This window comes from Glycine max, chromosome 20 (assembly GCF_000004515.6).
Source record: "Glycine max cultivar Williams 82 chromosome 20, Glycine_max_v4.0, whole genome shotgun sequence".
NCBI lineage: Eukaryota > Viridiplantae > Streptophyta > Magnoliopsida > Fabales > Fabaceae > Glycine > Glycine max.
The window spans coordinates 25242838-25262718 of NC_038256.2; the positions used below are offsets into that span (position 1 = coordinate 25242838).

The window sequence follows — 19881 nt, forward strand, 5'->3', positions numbered from 1 at the left end:
AATAAACTTTGCAAAAAGTAGTTTTGGTTCAATTGGCATGCCGGAATCGTGGAAGCGAAGTGCGGCTGATTTCTTGAATTGTAGTTTGCTGTCTATCCCTTTTGTTTACTTGGGGATCCCCATTGGGGACAACCCGAGAAGATGTCAGTTGTGGGATCCTATCCTTAAAAAGTGAGAGAAAACTAGCAAAGTGGAAGCAGAGGCACATATCATTCGGGGGGAGAGTTACACTTATACAGTCAGTTCTAACTTCTATTCCCATATTCTTTCTTTCTTTTTTCAGGGTTCCTAGAAGGGTGGTAGAAAGAATGGAGGGTATTCAGCGCCGATTCCTATGGGGAGGTGGACCCGAACAAAACAAAATTGCTTGGGTCAAATGGGAGACTGTATGTCTTCCAAAAGAGAAAGGGGGGCTGGGAATCAAGGACATCAACAGCTTCAACCTAGCATTGCTTGGCAAATGGAAGTGGAGTTTGTTTCAAAATCATAGTGATCTATGGGCTAGAGTGCTGGAGTCGAAGTATGGTGGATGGAGGAGTTTAGATGGAGCATTACGGGATTCTAATGATTCTATATGGTGGAGGGATCTGAAATTGGCTCTCCATCACCCGCAACAAGAGATGGTTCTTCACAGCGGAGTGGTGTGGAAGGTGGGGTGTGGTGATCGAATTAAGTTCTGGGAGGATAGGTGGATCGATGGTGAGTCAACACTACTAGCCAAGTACCCGAGGCTATATCTCAACTCATGCCAACAGAATCAACTCATGCAGCAAATGGGAGATCATAAAGACACAGGATGGGAATGAGATCTCAAATGGAGGAGACACTTGTTCGATAGCGAGGTATCTATGGCTGACACTTTCCCACATGAGGTGGGACACATTCGCATCCATCCTCATAGTAGGGATGATTGGGTCTGGAAACTAGACTCAAGTGGTCAATACTCAGCAAAAAGCGCCTATCATGCATTGAGGGGACACATAACAGAAGGGGAAGAGGTTGCAGATTTTGAAGAATTATGGAAGTTGAGGATCCCGTCTAAAGCTGGAGTGTTTGTTTGGAGATTACTTCGGGATAGATTGCCAACTAAGGTAAATCTGCGGAAGAGGCATGTCGAAATTAATGACTTACAATGTCCATTCTGCAGGAGAATGGAAGAGGATGCAACACATTTATTCTTCCACTGCAGCAAGATTACACCCCTTTGGTGGGAAGCTTTGTCTTGGGTCAGAATCCTCAGTGTATTCCAGCAGCTCCCAAGGCAACACTTCTCCCAACATATGGCTGATAAGGTGGAAGGAATTCGGGGTAATAGATGGAGGGCTTGGTGGGTGGCTTTTACTTGGACTGTGTGGCAGCTGAGGAACAAGATCTTATTTTCAAATGGCACTTACAACGGCAACAAACTGATGGAGGATGCTATATTCTTACTTTGGTCATGACTCAGAAATTCTGAGAAAGATTTTGTAGTCCCCTACAACCATTGGTCTTCTAACCTTAGGGATGCTTTTGTTCTTAGTTGAGGGTAGAGGTCATACTTAGTGGTAGCTATACTATCTGATTTCCAGTTTGGTTCCCATCGAGTCTGCTGTGTAGTTTGATCTCTGGAACCATTTCACTGGATTTATTGTAATCATGGTACCTCTGGTACTTGGATTAATTTCTTATATATAAATATATCTTATCTTTGCTGACCAAAAAAAAAATTCCCACCCTAAATCCTTGCAAACCCCCATCTGCTGAATGGTGTAATTTTGCTAATTAGAAATGAGATACAACCTGAGATATTTTGTTGCTAATGCTCCTCCTCCAGCAATCCATTCATCCTCCCAAAACTTAATACTGCCACCACATCCCACCCTCCACACTGTGCTCCTCGCTATTGCCTCCCCATGATCCGGATGATGAAGGACCAATTTTAAATCTCTCCACCAAGTGGATTCTTTGTTGTCTCTAGGTGCCTCGTGCAGACTCCTCCATCCTCCATACTTGGACTCCAATACTTTAGCCCATAGTGTGCCTTGCTGCTGAAATAAATTCCACTTCCCTTTTGCAAGCAATGCAATATTGAAAGTGTTTATATCCTTGATTCCCAGACGGCACACTGTGTCCCATTTTACCCAAGCTATCTTGTTATGATCCTTAGATCCTCCCCATAGGAATTGTCTCTGTAAGCGAACCAGCTTGTCCATCACCATTTTGGGAACCTTGAAAAATGAAAAGAAATATATAGGAATGGATGTTAAGATAAATTTTATGAGAGTCACTCTCCCCCCAAAAGAGATGTGTCTTTGCTTTTATCTCGCTAATTTTCTCTCACACTTGTTAAGTAGAGGATTCCACATGAGACTCCTTCTTGGATTTGCACCAATAGGAATGCCAAGGTAGGTAAAAGGAAAGGACAACAAGCTATAGTTGAGATAATTTGCTGCTTCAAGTTTCCACTGCTCAGACATGCCAAATGCACCAAAACTGTTTTTTGCGAAATTAATTTTGAGTCCCGAGACAAGTTCAAAAGCCCTCAATATTGCTTTGATTGCTTTTATGTTCATCATGGTAGCCTCCCCAAAGAATATTGTATAATCTGCGTATTGAAGGATACTGATGTCCACATTATTTGAACCCATTTTGAATCCCCTGTACAAGTTTCTCCCCACAGCTGCTTTTAATAGCCCATTTAAAGCTTCAGCCACAATATTGAATAATAGGGGTGCTAATAGGTCCTCTTACCTTAGGCCTTTTTGCGGGATGAACTCATGCGAGGGACTACCATCCACCAATACTGAGGTAGAGGCGGATTTTAAGCATCCCTCAATCCACCTAATCCATTTGGACCCGAAACCCATTCTTCTCAGCATATATAACAGGAAATCCCATGACACTGAGTCGTAAGCCTTCTCGTAGTCAACTTTGAATACGATGCATGGTTTCTGGCCTTTCCTCGCTTCATCAACCACCTCATTTGCTATGACCGTGCTGTGTAGTAAATGCCTTCATTGAAGGCAGATTACCTTTCGTCAATGATTAAAGGCATGACCTTCTTCAGGCGGTTGGCCAGTAGCTTTGCCACTATCTTGTAAATCCATCCTATGAGTGAAATAGGTCTGTAATCGTTCAGAATTTGTGGCTCTGACACCTTAGGAATGAGGGCTATAAATGATGTGTTGCAACCCCTTGGGAAACATCCATTGGCATAAAATTCATCCAGGAATCTGAGGACCTCAAGTCTGATTAGATACCAGAATCTTTTGATGAATTTGAAATTAAGACCATCTGGACCTGGACTTTTCTCGCCCCCACACTCCCACACCGCCCTCTTTACCTCCTCTTCCTTGAAATGTTCCAACAACATATCATTTTGATGACTTTCTATGGTCTGAAAGAGTATACCATCCAGTCATGGTTTGACTTGTTCTGGTTCTTGAAATCACCGCATGAAGAATGATCTTACTTCCTCTTTGACCCTTGCCGACTCTTCAATCCAAGATTCATCAACCAACACTTCTTTTAAGCAATTGTTTCTACATCTGGCATTCATTATCAGATGGAAATATCTTGTGTTACAGTCTCCTTCTCTGATCCATTTGGACCTTGCCTTTTGCCTAAGTAAAGACTCATGTGATTGAGCTGCTCTCCACAGTTCTTCCTGAAGATGGTTCCTGGTCTCCATTTCAAGAGGGGTTAGATGTCTGTTTACTGAATCAATCTCTAACTTGTTCAACTCTTCCTCGAGTTTCTTGAATTTCTTGAAGGTGTCCCCAAACTGTTCCTTATTCCATACCTTCAGCCTTTGCTTCAATCTTTTATTTTTTTCTTTCAACACATACCCTCCCCATCCACTTTGCTGAGTACCGTTCCATGACTCTTCTACCACTTTCCTGATTGATATGTTCGAGAGCCAACAATCTAGAATCCTAAAAGGTTTAGGACCCCAATCAACACATTTGGATGTGAGCATAATTGGACAGTGATCAGAGAAGTTTCTATTCAAGGTGTGCTAGGTACTTGCAGGCCATTTGGCTAGCCATTCAGGTGACACCAGGAATCTGTCCAACTTACTCCTAGCGGTACCATTCGGCCTGAACCAAGTAAACTGACTACCCACTCATGGCACTTCCTCAACCTCCAAGTCTCCAATCCATTCATTAAACTCATTTATGTGGCTTTCTCCCCACCCCCTAATACAGATGCCCACTCTTTCTGACTCCAATCTGATGTTATTAAAGTCACCCTGGATACACCAAAGCCCCCCTTGATTCTGAATTTTCAGCTGTTTAACATTTTTCCATAGGACTCTTTTGTTCTGGATATCACACAGTGAGTATAATGTGATGATATGAATTGGTTGTGTCTCCTGCTGCCATTTCCCTACCAACATTATGAATCCTTGTCCTATGACCTTCCTTTCTAACTTGAAGCTGTTTTTGCTCCACAGACATAGAATTCTGCCTGCTGAATTCGATGCTTCTTGTGCTTCCCAACTGACTTCAAAATTCCCCCACAATGCTTGGCCCATGGATTTGTCTATAACCTCCTTTTCTGTCTCTTGTATACATATCATGTCTATGCTTTGTTTGTTGACCAATCTTCTAATTGCTGGCCACTTGATCCCCCTCCCCAACCCTCTAACATTGTATGTGATTATATTCATTGTGAACCCCTCTTACATTCCAATTTGTGCGCTTCTTCTTGATCTCTAGTCTCCATGTCCAATATTTTTCCTGCGAAATCCCCTTGCGAAGACCCACTAGTGACCCCCAATGATTTTACCAGCTCCCACATGTCTGCTGCCTCCTGCTTCTTAGAGTGAATAAAATCTGCCTCTTCATATTGGAATTGTGTTGGTCTATCTTCGATGTTTACTGTGTTTGCAAGTTGTTCCGAACCATATTTGTCTTCAGCACCATCCGTTGGCTGGGATAAAGTTGGGGTGATTGGCTCTGGATCCAATTCAGCAATTAAATCTGGTCCATGTACAAGGCCCGGAGTAAATTTCCTTTTGGAGCTCCTTTTTCGCGAGTATACTTGCCACTTACTTGTTGATGGGCTTAAAATCTGTTGTGGGTGTGTGATATGGGAGGTGCGGATAGAGAGGCCCAAAACATCAGCTGAGTCCCCCTCATGATCACGTGACCCATTTAAATTTGAAAAATGAGTCCCCACAGTCTCATGCTGCGCTTCCCCTTCAGGCTTTCCTCTTTCAGACTCCAAATCCTCCTTTGAATCAGGGATTGGAATCCCGATTGTGCCTGCAACGCCAATTCCGTGAAAGTTCCCTTGTCGCTCACATGCGGGGTAGGTGGTGCCAATGTCCAATGGGCATGTACCGATGTTCGATGACTGTCCATTATCCGTTGGACTTTTTGCATGGTGGATAATGGCTTTACCCTTTGGGCTAGCATTATCCCTTTGCCCGCTGGATAAAGTGGCTTCAACGGGATTCTGGGTTCCGGATGGGGGAGCTTGTGCTCCGGCCGTCGTTGCGGTCACGGTGGGTGCGCTGACCGTCTTGTCGTCGTCGAACTCCTGCGCTTGCATGTGAGACTTCGATCCCGCCGGCGAGACGGTGCTATTTGGGCTTTGCACCATGGCGTTTGGCAAAGTTGTCGTGAACTCCGCCTCCTCATCGGTCATCCACGCGCTACTGTTGACCCCCTTTGGCGTTCCGGCGTCATTGTCTTCAGATTCTAATTCTTCAGATGAATCATATGCGCTCCCCTTCCGGCCATAGCAGGTGTCCGAGTTGCTGCCATTTTCTTCTACAACGTGCACAATATACACCTCCCCGTGTATGTGCACGTTGATTGTGTGTTGTATGTACAGCTGCCACGGGGTTTTAATGAGAACCCGTACCTTATCCATCCTTCTAACCAACTCAATGGCGTCATCCACATCCACCATGTCTTCGATCGCGGCCACTACCTTTCTAATCTGGTGCGTGTCCCATGCCGTGAGTGGTAAACCCTAGCAGTAAACCCATGTCAGTATGTATCCTATGCGCAACTTAGGATTCCATTTCTCCAAGGAATGAAATGGAGTAGCCCCTCCCTCTTTTTCCTCCTCCATCATCTGCTTTGCACCTTTGTCGGAGAGGCCATGTAGCAAGACCATGTCAGCACCCATATACTTCAGCGATATGTCGGCGCTGATATCCCAATTGATGTAAGCTCCATTGGAGCTTGTAGGCCTAGGATCTTCATCAATGAATTCCTTTGCTTCTTGGAAGATGAATGGCAGCGGAATGGAGAAGAAAGAGGGAGAGAAGATGCCACTTCAAGGAGAAGATGAGTCTAGAAGAAGCTCACCACCACAGGAGGCCATGGATAAGAGCTTGGAGGAAGGAGATGAATGAAGGGAGAGGAAGAGAAGATCACGGAATTTTGTGCTCTAAAAGAGCTCTGAAATCTGAAGTTTAATTTTCAAATGATCAAAGTTCAAAAAAGTGCACACACATGACCTCTATTTATAGCCTAAGTGTCACACAAAATTGAAGAGAAATTTGAATTTCTATTCAAATTTCACTTGAATTTGAAATTGAATTTGTGGAGCCAAATTTTGGAGCCAAAATTTCACTAATTATGATTAGTGAATTTTAGCTATGGTTCAACCCACTAATCCAAGATCAAGTCCAAGATTCTTCACTAAGTGTACTTAGGTGTCATGAAGTATGTAAAACATGAAGGACATGTACAAAGTGTGACTATATGATGTGGCAATGGGGTGTAGCAAGCAAATGCTCACCTCCCCCTCTAAAATTTAATTGGATTGGACTTCTCCCAATTCAATTAAATTTATTTCTCAACACTCACATCAAATATTCACTTAATGCATATGAAATTACAAAACTACCTCTAATACAAAAACTAGTCTAGGTGCCCTAAAATACAAAGGTTGAAAAATCCTACATTTCTAGGATATCTTACCTACATTATGGAGTCCTAAATACAAAACCCAAAAATAATGAAATCCTAATCTAATATGTACAAAGATAAGTAGGCTCATACTTAGCCCATGGGCCCAAAATCTACCCTAAGGCTCATGAGAACCTTAGGGTCTTCTCTTGCATCTCTAGCCCAATCTTCTTGGAGTCTTCTATCCAATGCCCTTGGGGGGTAGGATTGCATCACCAATATAAGTCATCTTCGACCCTGGCTAACATGGCGAGATTTTTCAGTCTTCCCACCCACGCCTCATTTGCCCTCTTCATCAGCAGTTCCGGGATATCTAGGTACACTGATGACCATGATCTTCCACTATTGCCGTTGGCAGTGCCTACGACTCATTGGTTAGTTCTCGCTACTACCTCCGCATACGACCCATGGTGCGTAATCGAGGTAGGCTGTGCATAACGAGACTGCTTCTTCCTTATGCACGTCATGCCTCACTTTGTTCGCTTCTGAGATTGGCTTAGTGACTTTGTTCCTTCCGAATTTTGGGGTATTAACATGCATCTTGAGCCCGCCAAAAATGATATTGTCTAGTTTCCACTCCAGCTTCTGTGCGTTCTCCACACCTTCAAATTTGACAAACCCGAACCTCCTACCATGCTTGTTCCTATTCTTAGAAATGAAGATTTCCCTTACGGCACCGAACGCTTTGAAATGATGCCATAATTCTTTCTCCGTCGCGTCATCAGGGAATCGGGTAAAGTAAAATGATGTTATGTTTTTTCTGCTCCTCCAATTAGCTCTACTGTAGCTCTGTCCTTGCCCATGCCTATTCTCGGCTTGTCTACGATGAGGATCCTCTCTCACCTTCTCACTGTCGCGCTCTTTGGTTTGATTCCTATGCTTAACTCTCACCCACCCATTCTCACCTTCTCTCTCGCTCTCTCGGTCTCTCCCACTCTCCTTCTCTCTCTCACTCATCTCTCTTGAATACAAAATCTGATTTCCTATCTGCATGACATTGACTGTATTGGCATACTATCTTTAATTTGTTTGACTATATGCGTTTCAATTCTTTTCATTTGGCACGCTTGTTTTGCATTAAGGTAATGGTATAATAAAACTGGACCAGAATATGAGAAAATTGAATAGTCATTATTGCAAGCTATCAATCCTTGTACTATTGTTAGCATAGAACAATGAGACTTGAAAACAAATTTTTATTTCTGAATGATCTCTGAAACGGGAGGGTTTCCTCAGCAAGAAACAGACCCAACACTACTGAGACTGAAAAATAAAGATGGGAAATGGAGCACTACTCCTTAAGATATTGGGAAATTAGAAAATAAGAAAATATGACCATGGACTGAGAGACTATCCCTCTGCTCGACCTTCAACTGAAACCTTTTTCTAAAATTGAAAACAGCTACAATCTTCACCCACTAGATACTGCATTTATTGCTGATAATCTGATTTCCTAGCAAAACAAGTTGTTGCAAGTGCTTATATAGAACATTGAGTTATGGCCCCTAGCCACTTGTAAACTAATTTGGTTCAAATAGTTGCTCATGCTCAAAGAACTAAGGTTTAGGGAAGTTGCATAGATGACACTCATTTGTTAAAAATTTGGAAGCCCTCCGTATTCTCTCAAACCCAATATCTTAATAGAGACATTAGCACTAAATTCGTCAATTCAAATGATCAACTGGTGGATGTCCTCACAGTAGGTTCTCAAATTTGTTATATATATAAAAAGCTCGAGGAATGTGATCTATATGCTCCAACTTGACAGGGATTGTTAGAAATTACATAAATATTGTAATTAAAGATTTTATGAGTTGTATGCAATTATGTAACTTAGGGTAATGTTATTTATTGCATTTATGACTCATTAAAAATAAGAGCTTCCACTGGGTAAATTCCACATGGATTTCATCACGTCTCTTGTTTTTTCTAACATTTTTGTTTCCCTTTCTGCCTCAGCTAACCATGTGACTGTGACCCATTTGACAAAAGTTTAGGAGTGACATATATAATAATTGAATGTGTTCTATACTGTTGGCTCCACACTTGATTCTTAAATATATCTCTTCTATGTTCATTGTGTACTTTCTCATCTAAGTGATATTGTTGATTGACCTATTTTAGCTTCTGATATGCTATAAACGTATTTTAAATTTACCTCTCATTTTTCTGACAAAAAAACTTTTATCAGGAAGAAATTGCCAAAGAGTTCGGTATACCCATCCAGTATCAACGTTTTTGGTTGTGGGCAAAGCGCCAAAACAACACATATAGGCCAAATAGAGCACTGACACCTCAGGAAGAAGCACAATCAGTAAGTACATGAAAGAACTTCCAATGCACTGTCTTTCATAAATAGCAGGGTTGACATGTCTTAATAAGCTTGATATTAAGTATAATAACTTCATTAACCTTAATTTTTTTGTGATTTTGAAGACCAATGGGTCTGTGTTCTTCGATGTTGTGGTTGCATATTTTAATGAACCTATGTCCCCAACATGCCTTGTGTTCGCAAACATGAAACAAAAATATTTTTTCTGATATCTTATAATATAGAATAGGATAGTTTCATTATCAATAAATAGTGTGCTAAAGTTGTGGAGTGACCTTCCACTGCTGCTGGACTTCTGTTGTGTCATGTTTTTCAGCTGTGGCAGTAGCAACTGTTATCTTGACAAATTTTGAATATCACAGCTGTTACCTTAATCAGAAAAATCCCATCTTTACCCACCTGTTTGTTTTTCTTTTTGATGATTTTTTGATTTTCCTTGTTTTTGCATCAGAAACTTTTAGGGTTTTTGTTATGATGCAAAACATGCGATGTGACCTCTATTTCGTTTTTGGCTATTGACCCAGCTTCCCGCATCATTGTGGGCCAACCCTGGCATTTTCCAACACACCTACTGCTCTCTGCCTCTCTGGCATTCAGATCTCTGTTTTCCATTTGGTCTCTGTTCATGCATCAAAGCACACTTAATTTAGTCTCTGTCCATGCATCACAACCCATGTCGTTTGGTTTCTGACTGTTTGTATCCATTGCTTGCAAGTCTCTGTTTTATTTATTTTTTATTGTGTCCTTCATGCTTTACTGTTCATAATTTATGCACTTTTTAAAAACTTTTCCCAGTTTCTGCTTTGGTCTTTGTTAAGTGTTAACATATGTAATGTGGTCTACTCATCCAAAAAAACAAAATCTAATGTTTTTTTACCTGTTAATTCCATTTTTCGATTTCATTCCTGTGTTCTTATTCTATTAATTATGATAATGTCATTTGTTTTGAGCATTTATATATGCATAGTATAAATTGGTTATCTCGTATCTACAATCTTCAGGATAATGGCCATTGTGCTATCCACTATCCCAAAATAGCTTTTTTGTAATCAGCCACTCCAGAGTGCTCTGTGAAAAACTATTCAGTGTTATTATGTTTTGACCTATTCTGTAGTTTATTATTATTTTTTAAATAAATATGATGGAGCTTTGGACTATGATTCTTGGGATGTAGTATTATGAATGTAAACTACTTATCATATAAGCCAGATGCTTTTCTATCTTTTTGAAGTTCCAACCAGTTGTATTCTTTCTTTCCAAATTTCATTTGAATATGACATAATAATTGTGGTCAATAACAGTAGATGATAAAAATGACGTCTACTACTAATAAAGAAATGAACGAAAGATAGTGAGATTGGAAGTTTCATTTTTTAAAGTGCTTTCTCCTATATCCTGTATATTTTGTGATTATTTTTCTAATAATGATTTGTGTGATATGTTTGTGCTGTGGCAATTGTAGGTTGGACTGCTAAGAGAAGTTTCCACTAAAGCAAATAATGCAGAGCTGAAGTTATTTTTGGAACTAGAAATGGGGCAGGTAATAATTTACTCAGTAATTTGGTCTTCCTGGATAGTATGGTTGTGACCATTAAAACATATATATTCTTCCCTACCCTTCTAAGTGAGCTACAACTGACATGGATTTGTTACTTATAACTTGCTCAATGAATCAGGATTTGCGCCCTATTCCTCCTCCTGAGAAGTCAAAAGAGAATCTCTTGCTTTTCTTTAAACTTTATGAACCTTCAAATGAGAAGCTTCGGTACTTGCTCTGCCTATTACTTATCAGAGGTGAATCTGCATTTTACTAACAAAATGTATTTTCCTCTGTTTCATCAGGTATGTTGGGCGGCTTTTTGTGAAGAGTAGTGGGAAGCCAGAAGATATATTGGTAAAACTAAATGAAATGGCTGGATATGCTCCTGATCAAGATATAGACATGTTCGAGGTTAGTCAATCTGCATCTCATGTACAATTATGTTCCATTGTTGCAGTATCAATAAAGTGCAATAATGCTTTCATTCTGTTATGCATGCTCAGGAGATAAAATTTGTGCCTAATGTCATGTGTGAACGGGTTGACAAGAAATCCACATTCTTTGGGAGTCAGGTATACATTATGAGTGACTATCATTATATTGGGTTTCCATTGCTTTCGAGTATGTTTACTTTATATTTCTTATTCCGACTTCAGGCACATATTACATTGTTTTAAGTTTATAATAACTAATAAATATTCCCACCTATGGTTGTGACTTTTGCTTGTACCGTTATAATTTGAGCAGCTTGAGGATGGTGATATTATTTGCTTCCAAAAGTCCGTCCAAACTGGAAGTGGAGAGCGATATCGCTATCCAGATGTTCCTTCTTTCTTGGAATATGTGCACAACCGTTTGGTATGAACTGTTTAAATTGCTTATAATTTCTTGTTGGGTGTTGAATTCTATGTAAATTTGAACTGTTGTGTCCTTAATTTCAATATCTCCTGCTATAAGAAGGAATCATACTGCATCAATTATGAAATATGAGTTCTTATCCTTGGGTTCTCTTGATGTGTTAACTTTCCTTGAAAAGTTAGTTTCTCATCCAAGTGGTTATAAAGTTATTAGTCCCCTTTGCATATATAATTTAATCATCTGTAACTATAATATGTAATATAAAAATATAAGTAATATGCTAACAATAAAATATAATTGTATTAATTAATAAATTATGAGACTGCATATTTTATCAGGTAAGATAAATTGATATTAAGTTTTAAAATTTGTAAAGACACCCTTTTAATTAAATAAATTTTTTGAAAAAATTATATTTATTAGATAAGTTAATATGTAATTGTAAATTATATTCAACAACAACAACAACGCCTTATCCCACTAGGTGGGGTCGGCTACATGGATCAACTTCCGTCATAATGTTCTATCAAGTACCATACTTCTATCCAAATCATTAAGTTCGAGATCCTTTTTGATAACCTCTCTTATAGTCTTTTTGGGTCTTTCTCTGCCTCGAATTGTTTGCCTTCTCTCCATCTGGTCTACTCTCCTCACTACAGAGTCTACCGGTCTTCTCTCTACATGCCCAAACCACCTAAGTCTATTTTCCACCATCTTCTCTACAATAGGCGCTACTCCAACCCTCTCTCTAATAGCTTCGTTTCTAATTTTATCCTGTCGAGTCTTACCACACATCCACCGCAACATCCTCATCTCCGCTACACCTACTTTAATCTCATGTTGGCTCTTGACCGCCCAACATTCTGTTCCGTACAAAATCGCCGGTCTTACCGCAGTCCGATAAAACTTTCCCTTTAGCTTGATCGGTACCTTTGCATCACATAACACCCTCGATGCTTTTCTCCATTTCATCCATCCTGCTTGAATGCGATGATTCACATCCCCTTCAATTTCTCCATCATCCTGTATTACAGACCCAAGATATTTAAACCGTGTGACTTGAGGGATAATATGGTCTCCTATTTTCACCTCTGAGTTAGAAACCCTCCTTTTGTTGAACTTACATTCCATATACTCCGATTTGCTTCTGCTTAGGCGAAAATCATGTGTTTCTAGATCTCGTCTCCAAGTTTCCAACCTCTCATTCAACTCCTCCCTCGACTCTCCAAGGAGGACTATGTCATCTGCAAAAAGCATGCATCTCGGCGCTATCTCTTGGATTTGTTCCGTGAGGACATCCAGAATTAAGGTAAAAAGGTAGGGGCTAAGGGTTGACCCTTGATGCAAACCAATTGTGATGGGAAAATCGTCTGACTCTCCACCCTGTGTCCAAACACTAGTCGATACCCTATCATACATATCTTGGATAGCTCGAATATATGCAACCCTAACCCCTTTCTTCTCTAGAGCTTTCCACAAAATCTCTCTAGGCACTCTATCATACGCTTTCTCCAAGTCAATAAAAATCAAGTGCAAGTCTTGTTGGTCCATGCGATATTGCTCCATCACCCGCCGTATTCATTAAATTATATTCAAGAGAACCCAATAAACCCAATAAATTATATTCATTAAAGTTTATTTTAATTTTGATTAGATATATTTATTTGTGTATATAATCATGTTAGTTTATGTAAATAGCAAAAAAAAAAAAAGAATTGTAATTTATGTAAATAGCTACAAGAGTAAAAGAATTGTAATGAAAATAAAAGAAACATGAAAAAAATGTTACTGTAGATGGATGGGTAATATTCCCGAGTAGCTGACAGGTGTCCAAGAAAACCTTCTTTAATTAGAGGTCGAGTCATCACTTATATATGGATGGGTAAACCTCTTCCTCAAGAAGCCAATTGAGGAAAGCATTGTTGACATCAAGATGGAGTGATCACTTATAAGTGAGAGCTAGGGTCAAAATGATGTGAACAGTAACTGGTTTAATGGCTGGAGAAAAGGTCTTGGTGTAGTGATAGCCGAACTGTTGATGAAATCCTTTTGCCAAAAGTTAGGCCTTGTATCTATTTACTGTACCATCAGGGTTTTCTTTTATTTGAAATATCCATTTATTGCCAATGGGCTGTCTGCCAGGAAGTAAGGGAACAAGGTACCACATGTTAAATAAAGTATGGAGAAAAATTTCTGGGCATTAAGGTTCGTACCCTGGTCTGATACCATGTTGAATTTCAGTGGTATAGAGAGAGAATTGTAACTTAAACTAACAGAATATTAACTGAATTAATTATGAATTGATTGAACCATTACAGGAGGTTGAATCATCCATATATAGATGATGTAGGACAGCTAACTAACTAGGCCCAAGGCTCAAACAGTTGTTACTAGAACAAACAGTATTCAGTACAAAATAGAGAAGGTACATGTTATACAACTAACTTTAATACTTTAGAACCATGTGTAGGAATTCTCTTTAAAGATTAAGCTATAAGGTGAAGGCTAATGGTAGTTTTATATCTTAAACACTCGCTGATAAGATGGTGTCTAGACTCCATACTGGAAAAGCCTTTTTGGTGTTCAAGTTGAAGTTTGTGTTTTCCTAATAAAATCACATGTTTTGTTGATATTCAGCTTGTGGTTTATTTTGGGGAAGCCACTGATGATTGTTTCTGTGCACATTGGATGTTGTGTTGAATTCCTAATAAATGAGTTGTTTTGATCTTTCCTCATTTTTTTTTCCAATTATGAAAGACATAAAAAGCAAACAAATTCTTTAATTGATTTCATTAGACTTCCACGTGTAAAAATTAAAATATTCAACATAGTGTCACGGTCTCAGTTGCGACTAAAGAGTCCTGCTTTGTGGACATTATTTCTGTATTGTCAAGTAATTTGACCTATTCTTGTGATTCAATTATTGCCCTTTTATTATGTTAATATATTATCCTTTTTGGCCTTGAAAAAAAAAAAACTATTTTGATCTATTCAATTATTTACCTTGCTTTGATATGCAGGTTGTTCGCTTTAGGACTTTGGAGAAACCAAAGGAGGATGAATTTAGTCTGGAGCTGTTAGTTTCTTTTAAATCTATTATTCTCTTTCTACTATAATCTTATGATTAAAGTATATCTGATAGTTCAATTTTGCTCTTTGATCATCTAGGACAAAGCTTGACACTTATGACAATGTTGTAGAAGAAGTTGCTCAACATATTGGTTTGAGTGATCCTTCTAAAATTAGACTCACATCTCATAACTGCTACTCCCAGCAACCTAAACCACAGTCTATCAAGTACCGAGGAATGGAACATTTGTCAGACATGCTGATTCACTCTAATCAGGTCTGTTGTTTTCCAGTGCAAAATTTTTGCAATTGATTTTTTTACATTCTAAAATATTTGCATAATGTTGCACGGACTTCAAGTTGTTTGGGTTTTTATGCATAAGCTTCCAATATGCTAAATTGTTGCCTTTTGGTTTTGTTTCTAGACTTCTGATATTCTATACTATGAAGTATTGGATATCCCTCTGCCAGAATTGCAATGCCTAAAAACTCTTAAAATTGCTTTCCATCATGATACCAACGATGAAGTAAGCTCTGTTAGTCGTCACTTTCAATTTTTACTCAATAATTTTCCACCAGTCTTATACTTCTAACCGAGTTATCCTTTTTCAGGTTGTGATTCATACTATTAGATTACCGAGACATAGTACTGTGTCTGATGTAATTAATGATCTTAAATCAAAGGTATGATGGTAAACCCACATAATCAAAGTTGATAAATTTTGTTGAGGCACATGGATTTATAGACACATACTGTAGACACATTGAAACATACCTTTTGGCTTGCCTGCCTATTTATTTTTTATTATTATGTACTAGAGAGGTTTTAAGACGGATAGTTACCATTAATAATTTGTGTGAAAGCAATTCAATTTTAGAACTTTTCATATGCTTATAGTGTGACTTTAATGCAACACACCAAAAACTGGAAGCCTAATGCTATAAAGCTTTTACTATGTGAATGGTTTTGGGATGGGTCAATGCCCAAGACTCCTCCCCATCTGCAACACACATAACACATCACTTAAATTTTGTATACAGAAACTCACTAAATTTATAGGATTTTCTGTTTCTCCATCCCATATGGAATAATGGAAGAACAGGAAAAGGCGCATTGGAAATTGTTGAATTTGTGGAGTTATAGGCATTGGCGGATAGAGAACAGAGAAAGGCACTGTATAATATTCTATTATATAATCAAATGTATTACAATCTGTTAATGTGTGTATAAAACGTAGAGCACTAATCCGTATTTATTCTAATTGTTATTGTCATCATATCTCCTTATCTTATCTAAATGTTTTTACAAAGGGTTCTGCTAATTAGTTAGAATTATGATTAGTATAATAAGGCTTCGTGTTTTAGGTTTTATGAACATTATGTCTTTATATATCAATTAATATCAATTAGTGTTTCATTTTCTTTAATCCCTCTACCTCCCCATACCTAAAATCACATAACTGCAACATTGATAACAGAGTATTGCCATCTGCTGCGACATGTCCCATAGTTTCTTTCAGGGTGTAGAAGTCCAAAGATAAGAGAAAATCTAATGATGAAACTGAAATTTTCTTAGAATGAAGCATGTTATTAGAATGAATGTATAAAAATAACTGTTACAAACAGTTATTGCAGAACAGTTAGGACAGTTAGTATAAGCTAACTACTTTTCTTTCACTAACAGAATTCTGTTAGTTAGTTGTTAGTTAGTTTAACAGAATTCTGTTAGTTAGTTTGTGATTAGCTTCAAGGTCTAGAGGTTTATAAATACCTCCTTTGTGACTGCATTAATGACTAACTTTTCTGAATCAATAAGATCAGTTTTCTATTCTCTGTTTTTGTTTTTTCCCTGCTCTTAAACTACGATATGGTATCAGAGCTCGTTTTCACATAAAATTCACTTTCCTCAATTTACTGAGCTTCATCTTCACGATCATGGCTTCTGCATCTCAGTTTTAATTCACATTCATTTCCGACAACAATAGCAGAAAAATTGGATGATTCCAATTATCTACACTGGCGACAATATGTTGAGCCAGTCATCAAATTGCATAAACTGCAGTGGTTCGTGGTTAATTCGATTGTTCCACCTCAATTTCACACAGAGGATGATCGGATCATGGATCGCGTTAATCCTGAATATGAAGCCTGGGAAGTGCAGGACCAAATGTTGCTTGTTTGGCTTCAGTCAACACTCTCGAAGTCTGTCCTTTCTCGCATGCTAGGCACGAACCACTCCTATCAAGTATGGGAGAAGATTCACGAGCATTTCAGTCTTCACACCAAGTCTAGGGCACGTCAATTGTGAATGGCAATGCGTGCTGTCTCACTCAAAGGGAAAATGATGGACAAGTACCTTCACAAAATCAAAAACTATGTAAACGAGCTCGTCGATGTTGGAGTTCCGGTTCGCCATGAGGAGCATGTTGATGCTATTTTTGAAGGTTTACCTTAGGATTATGCACCGGTTCCCACCTGATCCACGGAATTTTGTGCTGATCAGACGCACCCCCCCATAGAAAGTTCCTTTGTAATCTAATTATCTTGCCTACCACCTGCCTAGGGACCCTGAAAAAAGATAGAAAATAAATTGGAATAGATGTTAGCACGGAATTTGAGTCACTCTCCCCCCAAAGGACAAATGCCTTTGTTTCCATCTCGCCATTTTTCTCTCGCATTTAGTGATTACGGGTTCCCAAGTCTGACATCTTCTAGGATTAGCACCGATAGGGATGCCAAGGTAAGTAACAGGAAAAGACATCACTCTACAATTGAGATAACTGGATGCACCATAAGTCCACTGATGAGGTACCCCAAAAGCCCCACAGCTACTTTTGGCAAAATTTATCTTTAGCCCCGATGCCATCTCAAAAGCACGAAGTATTGCTTTGATGGCTCTTACATTCTCCATAGTCGCCTCTCCCAAAAATATAGTATCATCTGCATACTGAAGCAAGCTAACCTCCACCTTCTTTGAACCCACTAGGAATCCCTTATATAGTCCTCCATCAATCGCCTTTGACATTAGGCCACTCAAACCTTCTGCAGCAATATTAAATAAAAGGGGTGATAGCGGATCTCCCTGTCTGAGCCCTTTCTGCGGGTAGAACTCCTTGGAAGGGCTCCCATTAACGAGGACCGAGATGGAAGCTGATTTTAGACATCCCTGAATCCACTGAATCCACTTCGGACCGAAACCCAAACGCCTCATCATATAAGCCAAGAATTTCCAAGACACAGAATCATACGCCTTCTCATAGTCCACCTTAAAAACCATGCATGGTTTTTGACATCTTTTAGCCTCTTCAACTGCCTCATTTGCAATCAGCACACTATGGAGCATATGTCTACCTTGTATGAATGCTGACTGACAATCACTAATGATGCCTGACATAACTCTCTTCAGTCTATTAGCCAACACTTTAGCAAGAATCTTATATGTACACCCTATGAGGGAGATAGGCCTGTATTCATTAAACCCTTGAGGGTCCGCCACCTTCGGGATTAAGGCTATGAACGATGCATTCAAGCCCTTCGGGAAGACTCCATTGACATAGAACTCGTCAAAGAATCTAAGGAAATCTGGTTTGATGACTTCCCAAAACTGCTTAATGAATTTGAAATTAAGCCTGTTCGAGCCCAGGCTTTTATCACTTCCACAGCTCCACACCGCCCTTCTTATCTCCTCCTCCTGAAAGTGCTCCACTACCATGGCATTCTGCTGAAAATCAATGGTATTGAAACTGATCCCATCCAATGTTGGTCTGTCAAAATCTGTTTCCTGGAACCTCTGAGAAAAGAATCTCCTAACTTCCTCTTTGACTTCTGTTGGCTCATCCTTCCATATTCCATCAACCATCACTCCATTTAAACAATTGGACCGCCTCCTGGAATTTATCAGCAAATGGAAGTATCTCGAAATGCAATCTCCTTCCTGAATCCACCTAGATCTTGCCTTCTGTTGTAACAACGACTCATGAGTTTGGACTGCCTCCCATAACTCTTGCTGAAGCTTCTTTCGAGGTATCCGCTCGTTATCGTCCAACTGCCTATCTGCTGATTCCTCTTCTAGTTTATTTAGATCTTCCTCTATCTTCTTGAAACGGCTGAAAGTGTCTCCGAACTTATCTTTATTCCAAGTTTTTATCTTCTGTTTTAGAGCTTTGATTTTGTTTTTTAATACATGACCCCCCATCCACTCTGAGGGTTGGACGACCAACTTTTGGACACCAACTTCTTGAAAGAGTTATCAGCTAACCAGCAGTCCAATAGTCTGAAGGGTTTTGGGCCCCAATCAATACTTTTGGATCTAAGTAATACGGGGCAGTGATCCGAGAAATTCCTGGCCAGCGGTGTTTGGACTGACCCAGGCCATTTGGAAAGCCTCTCTTGGGAAACGAAGGCTCTGTCCAGCTTGCTTTTAGCTGTATCGTTTGGTCTAAACCAAGTAAATCTCTTTCCCACCCAAGGCGCCTCTTCTAACTCCAACTCCTCTATCCAATTGTTAAATTCCCCAATGCTCCCATCCAGCAGCCCCCTCTGTGAGGACCCCAATCTTTCTCCACGAGTCCTGATGTTGTTAAAGTCCCCTAGGATACACCAATATCCACTCGGATTCTGGTTTTTCAGCTGAGAAACTTTATCCCACAGCACCCTTTTATCTTGCAGATTACAAGGGGAGTAGATATTTATGACACGCACTGATTGCGATTCTTGGCCCCATTTCCCTGACAGCAAAATGAATCCTGCTCCAGCTATTTTACTCTCCACCTTAAAAGAATTTTGATTCCATATGCAGAAAATGCCACCGGCTGAATTTACTAATGGAGCATCCTCCCAAGAGAAATCAGAATTCCCCCATAACGCCTGGCACATGATCTTATTAATACTTTCCTTTTTTGTTTCTTGTAAACATAAAAGGTCAATACGATGCTCTTTAACCATTCTTTTGATTGTTGGCCATTTAACCCCCCTCCCAAGCCCTCTTACATTATAAGAGATGATATTCATGAGATCATTCCCCTGTCTCCCAACCTAGCTACCTCTACACCATCTCTAACCTCCATGTCTGACAGCTGTTGAATATAATCTCTTTGAGATGAACCTGTTGTCAGCCCCAGTTCATTGATCATTCTCCACACACTTTCTACGTGAGGATCAGATTTTTCCTC

General features: G+C 39.5%; 1 protein-coding gene across 8 annotated transcripts in view; it reads left to right on the top strand.

Annotated features, from left to right (window-relative positions):
- The window catches only part of LOC100337655 (ubiquitin specific protease 12), a 68053-nt gene that overhangs the window by 27281 nt on the left and 20891 nt on the right, over positions 1-19881 (top strand). For all 8 annotated transcript variants that reach the window (XM_014772213.2, XM_006605237.3, XM_041013024.1 and 5 more), the window contains 10 exons: positions 9103-9225; positions 10706-10783; positions 10920-11008; positions 11086-11194; positions 11287-11355; positions 11531-11641; positions 14662-14717; positions 14810-14987; positions 15136-15237; positions 15323-15394. In XM_014772213.2, the coding sequence (XP_014627699.1) occupies positions 9103-9225; positions 10706-10783; positions 10920-11008; positions 11086-11194; positions 11287-11355; positions 11531-11641; positions 14662-14717; positions 14810-14987; positions 15136-15237; positions 15323-15394 (987 nt within the window). The remainder of the gene's footprint in view (positions 1-9102; positions 9226-10705; positions 10784-10919; positions 11009-11085; positions 11195-11286; positions 11356-11530; positions 11642-14661; positions 14718-14809; positions 14988-15135; positions 15238-15322; positions 15395-19881) is intronic.